The following is a 12,828-nucleotide window of genomic DNA, read 5'->3' on the forward strand; positions in this document are numbered from 1 at the left end:
ATCTAAACTCAAATAAAACTTTGATTTTAAATTATGATTCAAATACCATTAAAATATTTGCATACATTATGTACTTAATAAAATTTCGCATTTGATATTTATTAGAGATTTTACTTCTAGATGTACATGGAATACGATTTTTTTTTTCTACCTCTACTTGGAATAACACAGTGGTGCCCATCATTCATGTTTAGCACATCAGTCCGGCTCATTCGCTATAATTCTTTCAGTCAATTTTTCATTTGTTCAACTTGATTTTTTTTATTACTAAGATATTCAATATTTTTTGTAATTATTAAAATACATAGTTTTTTTTTTGTATGTAGCACTACGAATAGATTTAGTTTCTAGTCGAGGATCCGTGACAAGAGAAAAGAAATAGTCATAGACATCAAAATTCTAAAAATAGCCACATTATATAATTTTAAGCAATCAAAGAATGTCATTCAAAATTCAACAAGATGAAAAAAAAAAACAGAGAACTAAAAACTAACTCCATTATTGACTTCTTAAATCATCGATTCAGTACAAAGAACACAAATAAGCAAATTGAAACGAGAAAACAGGGTGAATAACCACTCGTTGTAGTTCCGCCAAAGATTGAGAAGTTAAAGTGATCGTGTGTGTCATTGCAGCGTTTTCTGTTTCTAACAACTCGTTCCTATCGCCTTCAAGCTCCAGAGCATGCAGTCGCCGGTTCTAGTTCTCAGTAACTTCTCTTTCTTTTTCGTGGATTCGTTTTCTTCATTAATGCATTTCAATAATCTCATTTTCATAAGAACACAACAACACTGCGATCTTCTTAATCTTTACCGAAACTGTTATTTGGTTTGCTTGAAACTCTCTTCGATTTATTCTTTTGTTTCAATTTCGAAGAACTGTCGTCGTTTTTTTCTAAAAAGTTGGACGTCTTCAGTTTCCTTGTGAAGTCGGTCAATGAAAATAAAGTACCGTTTCCCCTCGATTATTATTATTTTTTTTTTAATTTTCATTTGTCCACTGAACTGCAGTGCACTGCTTGTTCCTGATTTTTGTAAATTAAATAGATTAAGATGGAGTATCTCTGGTGCGTTTTTAGCTTCTTGTAATTTATTGATTCACTCATCGAATGTTTGTTTACATTGGACAGAGGATTCACTGAAACGTGAGTCTGGAAGCAAGGCGCAACATGCGAATATTCATGCAGCAAAGGTATGAAGCGTTAGAAATTACCAACTATTCTATGGTGATTTTTTTTTTTGCATGAATCTATTATTGACATTTTACTTTCTGAGATTCCTCCTTTTAGGGAAACTTAATTGATAATTTTAAAGGATTGAGACAAGCCCTAAAAAAGTAGATTAAAAAAAATGCTGCACTGCAACAAAGGCACAAGTCGTCTCTAATTTAGGTCAAAGAGCTACCGATAGCCAAGAAATATGGATGGAAAGATTGCATCCAGTTACTGGAAAAGGTAATGATAACTGCAAGTGGACCGGGATAGAGAAAAACTCGAGAGAGCCACTCTCCAGTGCAACAGAGAAAGTAAAACAAATGCATAGCCATCCCAACCCAAATCTTCTTGTTAGCTTTTTTATTTATCCACATATTGGTCCAAGTGCTAAGCCTTGCCTTAGCTTCTACTTCATGGCCCATAAAAGCTCCCTTACCTTGGCTGGTTTCCAGTGGTGGTTCATTTTGACTCTCCAAGTTCTCAGATTTTCCAATCGTACAATCTACGCTTTGTCATAACAGAAAGTCTTTCTACCTATTGTCCTTAAGGGGAGGTGCTTGTTTAAGTTTCAATTTCATCCTTCTCAAAAGGTTGAGTTGGTCACACTCTGAAGTGTGTTCGGAGTTTGTGAAGGAGCATGTTTGGTCTTTCCTAATTAAGTTTTTATATCTGTGTAATTTAACCATCATTGTTGGAGAGCAGAATTCAGAAGCATATGAAAAAAGATGACGAACCTCTCGAGGAAAAAAATTATAATGCATGCTTATCTCACATTTAGGAAAAGTGACTGTAATCATGGAGACTATGAAATTCGACAGGGTGACTTCCTAGTTATCCTAAACATGTGTTGGCAATGTGTTTAGTATCCCATTTTCTTCTCTTAGTTTATTTTTTCAGGATTCTGTTTAAAAAAAATTGTAGTTTTTAACTTGGCCGTTATATTTGGGATGAACTCTTCACCTTTTGAATGTATAATTCCAAAGTAGTCATTATGTTTTTTGTTTTCTCCTTTATTGGAAGGGCTATGTAATCATAGATGTTCCATGCACTTGAACAAAAATAAATATTTCAATATATGTGTTTATGGCAAAACTTAAAACAAATTCACACATTGTGTCCTTTCAATCATGTAGTTCGTCTTGTCCACTCTCTAGTTCTTCTAATATGATTGATGTCTATCAGGCTGTTGCTGATATAATTCGTACAACCTTGGGACCCAGGTCCATGTTGAAAATGCTACTTGATGCTTCGGGAGGTTAGTGTATTTATCTTACATAATTTTATAATTCATTGTTGATGATTTTCGTGAGCCATACCCTTTTTTAATCTTTAATTGTGAAGAGAAAATATTTTCTTATTCATGCCTACAATGCCTTAAAGTTTCTACTTTTATTAGAAAGTGAGTTTTAAGCCTAACTCAACCCCACAAAACCGGCTTGTAAGGTGAGGTTTGCATCCACTTATATATTATAATTTGGTTTTATCTCTAATCGATGTTTGGCAAGGTCATTGGTGACGTGATGCGTCGTTCTACTGTCAACCAGAAAATTAGTTTGAGATGTGCCAGCAATTGTAGTATAGACCTGAACCTGTCTAGGGTTAGTAGAAGAGGAACGAAGAGGCAGCGGGACACTAGGGTGTTGCGGTTGGAAGGTAACTGTTCAGGTTTAAACATCTCTCATTCTGAAACATTTTTACTTAATGATTTATCCCTCTCACATACTTTGTGTGTTCCTTCCATGCAACAGAACATTCTTTCTGTCTCTCAGCTTACCAAACAAACTAACTCTGCTGTTGTTTTCTTGCCAAACTCTTTTCATGTGAAGAACTTGCAGACGGGTCAAACAACCATAAGGGCTTGTGTGTGGATCTGGCCTGCCAACTCCCCGTTCGTCCACTTTATCCGCACAGACTCCTCTACTTCATGGCACCATAGACTTGGGCATCCCTCCTCTTCTATCTTCACATTTATTCAACAACATTTTTCTTTGGGTTCAAATAAATTCCAGCAATCAGATTGCAACTCATGTCAAATTAGCAAAAGTCATAAACTTCCTTTCCATGAATCCACTCTTAAATCATCTTATCCTTTGGAAATAATTTTCTCTGATGTGGGACTTCCAACACACCTCTTTCACGCCGAGGTATAGACATCTCGAGCGTGATAGTAGAAATTGGATGGTCCGATAGCGGCCCGACAACGGATGAAATAGAAATGCCCAAGAAACAATAAATATCGCTAAGATAGGCTCTAACCATGGCTATGTTATCATATTAGAAAGTGGGTTTTAAGCTTAACTCAACCCCACAAAACCGGCTTGTAAGGTGAGGTTTGCACTTACTTATATATTATAATTTGGCATTATCTCTAGTCTTTTTTGGTGTGGGCAGCGGAGGCTATTCTAACTTGAAAAGGTGAATTCTTTAGTAAATATTGTTTGTGGATTGTTCAGGAGCTATGTTAAGTATAGATTCTGATTTAAAAATTGTTTTCTGTTTAGTGTTTATGGCAATGTCTAATTTGCAAGGATTATGTTTCAATCTATTTTCCTGACCCCCGATTTCTTTGTAATTAATAGGTATTGTGGTGACAAATGATGGAAATGCTATCTTGCGTGAGATAGATCTTGCTCATCCTGCTGCAAAGGCATGGTTTATCACTCTTCCTCCACTTCTTTGACATTTGCTTCCCTTTCAGAAATATTGTTATAAATCCGTTTTGACCATTTCTTTTGTGAAAATCTAGTTTTCTGTCTTCGTGTTGACCATTACAGGTTTAGTTTCTATTTGGTGTGTTATTTTCAAATGTTGGTCTGGTATTTGAATGGATGCAGTCTATGATTGAATTGAGTCGCACCCAAGATGAAGAAGTTGGAGATGGAACAACATCTGTCATCATTCTTGGTATGTTTGGAGCACTTGTATACTTTTTGTCATCCTATGCTGTAAATCTCTTAATAATTGATAATTGATTATGAAATTGAAACTTAAGGGTGAATGTTCCACAGATTTGTTTTGCTGTATTTTTCACAGTTTAGTAACAAGTCATGGCTCGGGGTTGATGGATTATAGATTTTGTTTTGTGCTTAATGGAGCGACAGATCTTTATTTGATTTACTGGGCTATATGTTGTCTCCCCACTTGCAGCTGGTGAGATGCTTCATGTTGCTGAAGCACTCATAGATAAGAGTTATCATCCTACAGTTATTTGTCGAGGTAATCTGTCTATAAGTATTAACAAGTGGTTCTTTTCTAAAAGGATATCATATTGTATATGATGATTTATATAACAATGTTTCCTGCAGCTTATAATAAAGCTTTGGAGGATGCCATTGCCGTCCTTGACAAAATTGCAATGCCCATTGATGCCAAGGATCGTAAGTTTTTTACTACTTTTCCCCTTTTATATGAGCGGAAGAGGATGACATCCTTTCTTATTCCAAACGAAATGCAGAAATTTACATTGAGTTGAGACTTTTCAATAATCTACCCCACTTGTTTCGTTTTTAGAAGGAGTTTCTTAATAGGTGGTTGTTTAAATAGTTTCTAGTGAAATGAAATCGGGTTTACCAGAATCTTCTGGCGATTTGTAGTAACATAATAATAATAATAATAATAATAATAATAATAATAATAATAATAATAATAATAATAATTAGGAAGACCGTGGACATACAACAAAACTGCACTATTACGACATTGACATTGTTTTTATTATTCATTTGGTGAGTTGGTGCCTTTTTTATATTAGGATGATATATGGTTGACGGGGGTGACTTAGTTCTTGTGGCTTAAAGGGATATAAACATCGGTACAACCCTTTTACCTACCAGAGGGGAATTGCTAGATTGAGCTTCTGGACTTCATGTTTGATAGATTTGCTTTTAACTTTTTTCAGTTATTGCATTTTCATCTAGTGAGACTCATCAATATTGGAGAAGATTCATCTTAATTTAAGAGGAAGGAAGTCTAGAGTAAGCATTTTTCTGTCAAAATTAAGGTTACTTCTGTAAATAACATTAAATGAATAAATTAGTGATCATAAAATTCAACGACAATAAATTTTACGGTAATTAGTTATAACATTATAGGGTAATTGATTTTCATGATAATAAACATTCTACTGTTATCACCACATTGAAAAGTTAATAGTTAGTGTTTATTATAACTAGACCACGAAAATATCAATTTTAAATTGATTTGCCTATTTAAGAACATTGGAATTCTAAATTGACATTCAATCCTTTTCCTATCCCCTATAAGACCGGAAACAATTCATAGTGATTTGTTTTACATATAGAACAACCAGTTAAATCTTTAAAAATAAATTCAGAAGATTGAAACCAATACTTTTTCCTTATAGATGATTTGTTTGTGTTTTTTTTTTTTTGCTTTTAAATTGAGATTACTTTGTGCACTAATTTGGTTTTAGGTCTTTTTATTTTTTCCTTTTAAATTTGAAACTAATCAGGTGAACAGATGAAGAAAGGCTATTATAGAAAGTAGTCTATATTGTTTTTGTACGAGTTACTTAACGTGATGGTTTGAAGATAATAACCTACGAAAAATGACAAGTATTCAATGTGATTTCAGATTTGGTTTACAGGGAGTTTTTTAGAATTTGAAATAATTAAGGCAGACTTAACCTGTTATATCTTTATTTTGATGTTATCTCATATTGTATTGAAAAATTATTTTTATTTCAATTTTACATTTATTTTTTTACGCATATTGTATAAATATCTATCCCATGCATAGCACAGGTCCATTATCCACTAAATAAATATGCATAATTACCGATATTTAGTTTCTTTTTTGACACACAATCTTAATGTAAATAAAACTGCAGGAGGTACTATGCTGGGGATAGTCAAAAGCTGCATAGGTACCAAATTCACTTGTCAATTTGGGGATTTAATTGCTGTGAGTATCTTGTACTCCGTAGGCAAGATTTTTAAATTTCAATTTTGTCTTCTTTGTTATTTTATCTTTATTCTGACTTGTGAAAATTTAGTGCATGGGAAATACACAACCTTACCCAAAGGCATAATCCTTTTAGTGTTACTTGAAGAAATGAAAATGTATCAATGTTGCAAGTTGCCTAGTATATAGTTTCTTGAGTATGAAATGAATTTCTTTAGGCAAACTTGCATTCATTTGCTAATTTTATAAATACAACTTTTTCATGTTAAGGTTTTGACAAGTAGACAAGGTTATATAACGGACATATTGAATAATTGAGGTGCCTCGTCTATGCATTTATCTCTAGTAGTGTATTTCTTGTATAAAATTAGTACATATACATGCAAATTCTTACAAAGTGGTTTAAACCTCTTTGAATACAATAAAGGCTTCTTCAAGGATTTTCGCTCGAGGAGTGTGCAGGGGGAGTATATTGATGAAAACATGACTCCTTGATTGGTTCTTTAGTTTGCACGCCACCTTTTCTGGACAATCTTTTATCCGTACCCTTGTCATCAACTGATGATTCAACTCTCACCCGCTTTTGGAAATCCCTCGTCTCTTCCACCCGCATGAAATTAGCTGTCCTCTGTCTTAACTCGTTGAGGTTCTTAGTAGGTTGCATCCATGGGTTGTCAACAAATGGTCCAAGCCGTAACGCTATGATAATGGTGTATGGCCACATCAGAACTGAGGTTCCTAATCTACCGGGCTGCCTTCCTAAAGCGGTCCATGAAGGCTCAGAGAGACTCGTCCTTCTCCTGTTTAACATTGACTAGAGCGAGGTCAAGTGGCGTGGTTGGTTTGTGGCAAACTGAGTTCCAAATTTTGATCGGATTATAGCAAAACAATCGATAGAATAGGATGGGAATAACAAAAGTCAAGCTTGGACCTCTCCCTTCAATGAGGTAGAAAAGACTTTATACTAGATGGTGTCACTCGTTGTATACAACATTATTTGGTTCATGAACATCTTTACGTGCTCGTCATTATCGAATACAGATACAAAATTGTTTATATAGGACTCTCCCCACTTATCTATTACATTTTGACACTACCTTTAGTTGATGTAAGACTTGAATTTTACCCCTTCATGTTTAGCACTACTGGTCATGAGTTAGACCTAAACTATTTTGTAGTAGAAATGTAACATATTTTGCATTATTTCTACTCCCCTTTTCCTTATTGTTTTATCATTTTCTTTTAGTGAATTGGAATGTAATTTTTTGCTTAAGTGTAAATGATTGTTGTGGTTTTTACGTAACAGGTTAACACCCTTTTACCCATTCATATTTTGCATATTCTACTTTGTTTAACTTTCAGGATCTAGCTATTGATGCTACTACCACAGTAGATATTGATCTTGGCCTAGGTTTGAGAGATATAGATATTAAAAATTATATAAAAATTGAGAAGGTCCCTGGTGGGCAGCTGGAGGATTCAAGAGTTCTTAAAGGGGTTATGATAAACAAAGATGTGGTTGCCCCTGGCAAAATGAAAAGAAAGATTGTTAATCCGCGTGTCATTCTTCTTGATTGTCCCCTTGAGTATAAAAAGGGTGAAAATCAAACAAATGCTGAACTGCTAAAAGAAGAAGACTGGAGACTCCTGTTGAGAATGGAAGAAGAATACATTGAGGAGCTCTGCATGCAGATATTGAGGTTTAAACCGGATTTAGTGATTACAGAGAAAGGCCTTAGTGATTTGGCATGTCATTTTCTGAGCAAGCATGGAGTTAGTGCAATCAGAAGGCTGAGAAAAACTGATAATAATAGAATTGCAAAAGCATGTGGTGCTGTTATTGTGAACAGACCAGATGAATTACAAGAGTCTGATGTTGGCACTGGTGCCGGATTATTTGAAGTTAAGAAAATTGGAGATGAATTTTTTTCATCTATTGTTGAATGCAGAGACCCCAAGGCTTGCACTGTACTACTGAGGGGTGCTAGCAAGGATCTCCTAAATGAAGTTGAAAGAAACCTCCAGGTAAACAAACTATTGATTTCTACTTAGAGCTTTGGGGTTTGATCATTGCTTTCTAAAGTTTTTCTCATGACAGGATGCCATGTCCGTAGCAAGGAACATAATAAAAAATCCAAAACTTGTTCCTGGAGGTGGTGCTACAGAATTGACTGTATCAGCCACGTTGAAGCAGAAGAGTTTATCTATTCAAGGTATAGAGAAGGTAAGTGTGATAGTAACTGTCTACTAATACTATTTTTCTTCTCCTGGCAGTTGCCCATGGTTATTCTCATTTTGATGTTTTTGTCGACTACAGTGGCCTTATGAAGCTGCTGCCATTGCTTTCGAGGCGATCCCCCGTACTTTGGCACAAAATTGTGGAGTAAATGTCATCCGCACTATGACCGCACTACAAGGAAAAGTAAGAACTTTTGCCGTTACAGCTGTTGATGATTCTTTCTGTGATTATGTTTGACGTTGGTGTTTTTTGGAGTATAGCATGCGAATGGAGAAAATGCATGGATTGGCATAAATGGAAATACTGGGGACATCACTGACATGAAAGAGTGCAAGGTGTTTTTATTTATTTTTTATTTGTAATCATGCAAAAGATTGCCCAATCCACCAATTACCTTTTTGCCCACTAGAGTTAGTTATTGTTTTAGAATTGAACTAACACGATTCAGTTGTTCCCAGAACACAACAGAATGAAAAAAAAAAATCATTTTTATTCCCATTGCTTCCCTCTCCAACTTAATACAAGATTTATATTCTCTCTATGTTGTTTCTTTGATCACTTGATAACCATGGATTGTTGGTGAATTCTGAAGATGCCTTGTTCTAATGTGATTTTAGATCTGGGATGCATACAGTGTGAAAGCACAAACATTCAAGACTGCGATTGAAGCTGCTTGCATGCTTCTGCGGATTGATGATGTCGTGAGTGGTATTAAGAGGCGGGCCCCTGGAACCGGCAAGGTTCCTTCAAAGCCTAAGATTGAGACCGAGGCAGATGCTGACAGTGAGCTAATTCTTCCTGATTGAGAACATAGAACAGCATTTTCTTTGACACTTTAAGAGTGGAAGATGTGCTAGGTTCTTGGTGACTATTCAAATCTAATAATCATTCCTCTTGTTTTTGTTCTTGGTAAGCATGTGACAGTTTGACAGTTTTCGTCCATCACTTCAAGATTTTGTGCAAACCCCACGGTTTTCACGACTTGGAATGTTTCGGGGTTTCTGACTTGGTTTTGAAGTCAGCTTCTATCTGAGAAGCAGTGAAGTGTCAGTATTTTTTTTAATGTGTTCATGCGCTATGCAGGCTGCCAGTATAATTTTTCTTTTCATCAATTGGTACTTAGGGTCCAGGCAATTATTTATCAATCGTAATATTTAAGCAGTAAACACTGACAATTATTTTTTTTATTTACTATTCTGTACTAGTCCGGGAGATTTTCTAAATATAATAGAATTCTTATGAAAATGCAATTACTATGCTAGCTCATTGAGTGACAAATGCTTTTTTTTTCGTCTAAAAGAAAAACAGAAAATAAATCAAGTTTATTTAAAATAGAGTTATCTTGCAATTTTATCCTTGCATATCTATAGTTACTTGGATTACTTGACTTATTATAAGTCAGTTTTTGAAAACTTCTTAACATCTACCTTGGTATTTTGACAACTTTTCAAAAGACTACGTGTATGATTAATTTAGTCCAGTGCAACCTTTTTGTAATTTTTACTATTTTAAACTTTAGTTACTGAATAAAAATAAATTTAGTTTGATATTTGTCATTATTAACACCAGAATAACTTACTGGCAGTATGAAACTTCACTTTCTATCTGTGCTAAGACACTATAAAAAAAAATATACGAGGAATAAAACTTGTTTTTTTGGTATGGACTAAAATTTAAAAGAGACAATTATAAGTGAATATTATAGTCTTTAGTTTATTTTAGAATAATATGTTAATAGAAATTCAGATCATTTTTGAAAAATAATTTTCTCAAAAATATCATTCCCAAACTATACTAATTATTAAAAAAAATATTTAAAGTGTGTGTAAATCCTTTCATAAATTCTAGTGAAGATAAAGACACTTTATGCATATAGAATTATTATGTCATGTCGATTCTAACTATATGAATCACTCAATAAATTAATCTCCTCTGTATTATAAAGAGACTACATTTTTTTATGCCGGTTCCGCCAAATCATATTCCCTCACATATTTTTAAAACTTAAATCATGTTAATGAAATTAATTTTAGTTTTAATTATAACAGTTTGATATATATATATATATATATATATATATATATATATATATATATATATATATATATATATATATATATATATATATATATATTAATGTGTAACATCCCAAAATACAGTAATTACCATAAATCAGAATTAATTACATTAATCATTAAAACAGTGCAGTCTTTACAAAAAGATACGAGGTTCAAATCGTTGAACGGCTGAAAGTACAAAATGTAGTGTGGCCAACGGTATTCCACATCTAAGACTAAACAAAAATACTAACGACTACCACATGTCGAGCACTCTAGGACTCGACCTTAATCCCTACTTCAACCGGATCGACGTCTTCCAAAATTTCTTCTGCCAGCGCCTCTTCCAGCAGCTCACTTCCATCTGCTCCCATCCACATGGATGATCATCGCAAGGACAAGACGGACATACAAAGACAATCGACAACACAAAGAAGAGAACACAGGGTAAGCTCATGTAATTTAATTCATACATTAAAGCATCAATTCAATCAAGTCAAACATACCAGAATGATTCAACATAAATAAATAAATAAATAAATATCCAACAACTATTTCTAGACGGACCGTCCGGACTGTATGATCTGTGTAGCTACAGGCGTCCTTGCACCCGAGTGGTGTAGTAACTGGGATACACTCAACAGCTGCCACTCGAGGTTAGTCCGTTTCTTACGTCGCCCATGTTAACTTATGGACTAAGGACCTCCTGCCATTCCCACACATGAACTACTCTCCTCTACGTGAAGACGAGTGTCACGGAATATCAGGATGGACCAAGCCAGCATTAGCATGCCCACAGTCATACTTTACCAAATTCCACATTCAACATATGTGAGTCGTTCCTCCCTGGAACGCTCGTACAACATTCATAAACGTTTAATCATCTCATATAATGTTCATCATTCAAAATCTTTCACTTTTATTTTCATTTTTGTCTTTCAGTCCGAGTACGTAAATATTGAACTTTCAGCCCTCTTTATAACGAGGATAACCATGAGGAACGAGACTGAAGAATTTACCCCGTTCCAAAATAAAGTAATACTGACTACCAGATAGATGAACGACCTGTATTAACACGGTGCTCGACACTGTCGGTCGACACAGATGAATGATCTGTATTACAAGGGGGTTCGACACTGTCGGTCGACACAGATGAATGATCTGAATTACAAGGGGGTTCGACACTGTTGGTCGACACAGATGAATGATCTGTATTACAAGGGGGTTCGACACTGTCGGTCGACACAGATGAATGATCTGAATTACAAGGGTGCTCGACACTGTCGGTCGACACAGATGGACGATCTGTAATATCAAGGGTGCTCGACACTGTCGGTCGATACAGATGAATGGTATGTATTTCGAGGGTGCTCGACACTGTAGATCGACACAGATGGATGATCTGTATTACAAAGATTTTTCACGAAAAGAGTAAGAGCGCTTGGTGTAAGACCGAGCACTACCCAATACGATTACTACGTGTAAGATCGACACTGCTCATTATGAGCTCTAAGTAAAAGACCTACATAGCTCATGCTCGACCAGAACCCTTCCCAAATGAAAGCATTCCAATTCAAAGAAGTTTACTAGAACACCAAACGGTCGAGAACCGTTTAATGTCGGACATACGTTATCATAGGGAAGTTGATATTCAAGTTTCACTTACATTCTCTCGTTCCTAAGCATGTATATTTCGTATTCATACGTATCACTCATATCATACATTTCAACCAACATATATCATATTCATTCAGTACAGCAACGTTCGACCATGCATACTCAACCGACATACATCTCATACATTCAGTTCATATCATGTTTACATACAACATACAAGTATAAATTAAATTACTAAGCTTCCCTTACCAGGATAGCAGTGTACTCCCGAAAGCAAGGTTTTGTTCGACCTCTAACAGCGTTCTACCCTCAGGTTTCGCTCAACAACTTTCACTTAATCTAAAACACCAGAAATCAGAAACAACTCAGACCTATAACCCATGCATGCAACTGAATCTTAGTTTGCATGTACTACAGAACAAACGTTCAGATCAACGTCTAGAGTCGAGTGACTTACCGGTTACAGAACTAGGATCTGTTCGGTTCGGATTGAAGCTCACGGTGCCAGGAACGTTCCTACGGTTCTGAAACGTGATCGGAGAAGAAGATGATGAGTTACAGTAGAGAGAAGGTGAAAGTTTCTAGAGAGAAGGTGGAGAAAAATGGAGAGTTGAGTTCTGAGGAAGAAGAATGCGTGCAGGTGAGTGGGAGAGATTTTCAAAAACTCAGTTTTGTTCAATCCACGTCAAACAGACGAACATTTCCTCAGCCGACACCTGCACTCCCACTTCTAACTTCAGAAGCTTCTAACGTGACAAGTGGCACTCGTGCATGCAGTG

At 35.4% G+C, this 12,828-nt stretch overlaps 1 protein-coding gene across 12 annotated transcripts; it reads left to right on the top strand.

The window, feature by feature from the left end:
• Window positions 1-498: 498 nt before the first annotated feature.
• On the top strand, window positions 499-9,636 carry LOC124823714 (T-complex protein 1 subunit gamma). 12 transcript variants are annotated; one of them, XM_047295999.2, is made up of 13 exons: window positions 499-709; window positions 1,130-1,191; window positions 2,396-2,468; window positions 3,793-3,860; window positions 4,048-4,117; window positions 4,361-4,429; window positions 4,519-4,590; window positions 6,063-6,136; window positions 7,499-8,161; window positions 8,235-8,360; window positions 8,454-8,558; window positions 8,636-8,710; window positions 8,993-9,636. In XM_047295999.2, exons 1-13 carry the CDS (start codon window positions 685-687, stop codon window positions 9,179-9,181), a joined length of 1,671 nt encoding a protein of 556 aa, XP_047151955.1. In that variant the 5' UTR covers window positions 499-684; the 3' UTR covers window positions 9,182-9,636. The 12 variants fall into 12 exon arrangements, with proteins under 12 accessions (XP_047151955.1, XP_087952582.1, XP_087952577.1 ...); XM_088096456.1 differs by lacking the exon at window positions 499-709 and adding an exon at window positions 3,040-3,628 and having other exon boundaries at window positions 1,124-1,191; window positions 2,396-2,866; XM_088096451.1 differs by lacking the exon at window positions 499-709 and adding an exon at window positions 3,040-3,538 and having other exon boundaries at window positions 1,124-1,191; window positions 2,396-2,866; window positions 3,988-4,117.
• The last annotated feature ends 3,192 nt before the right edge of the window (window positions 9,637-12,828 follow it).

Source organism: Vigna umbellata, chromosome 8 (genome assembly GCF_029865625.1).
Source record: "Vigna umbellata cultivar VRB3 chromosome 8, Vumbellata_1.0, whole genome shotgun sequence".
NCBI lineage: Eukaryota > Viridiplantae > Streptophyta > Magnoliopsida > Fabales > Fabaceae > Vigna > Vigna umbellata.

Bases quoted from the DNA above. Each gene is read 5' to 3' on its own strand.
- LOC124823714 (XM_088096449.1), top strand. From the start codon at position 2,297: ATGGCAAAACTTAAAACAAATTCACACATTGTGTCCTTTCAATCATGT. The intron at 3,861-4,047 runs GCATGGTTTATC...GAATGGATGCAG, and splicing joins TTGCTCATCCTGCTGCAAAG to TCTATGATTGAATTGAGTCG. The intron at 8,559-8,635 runs GTAAGAACTTTT...TTTGGAGTATAG, and splicing joins TGACCGCACTACAAGGAAAA to CATGCGAATGGAGAAAATGC.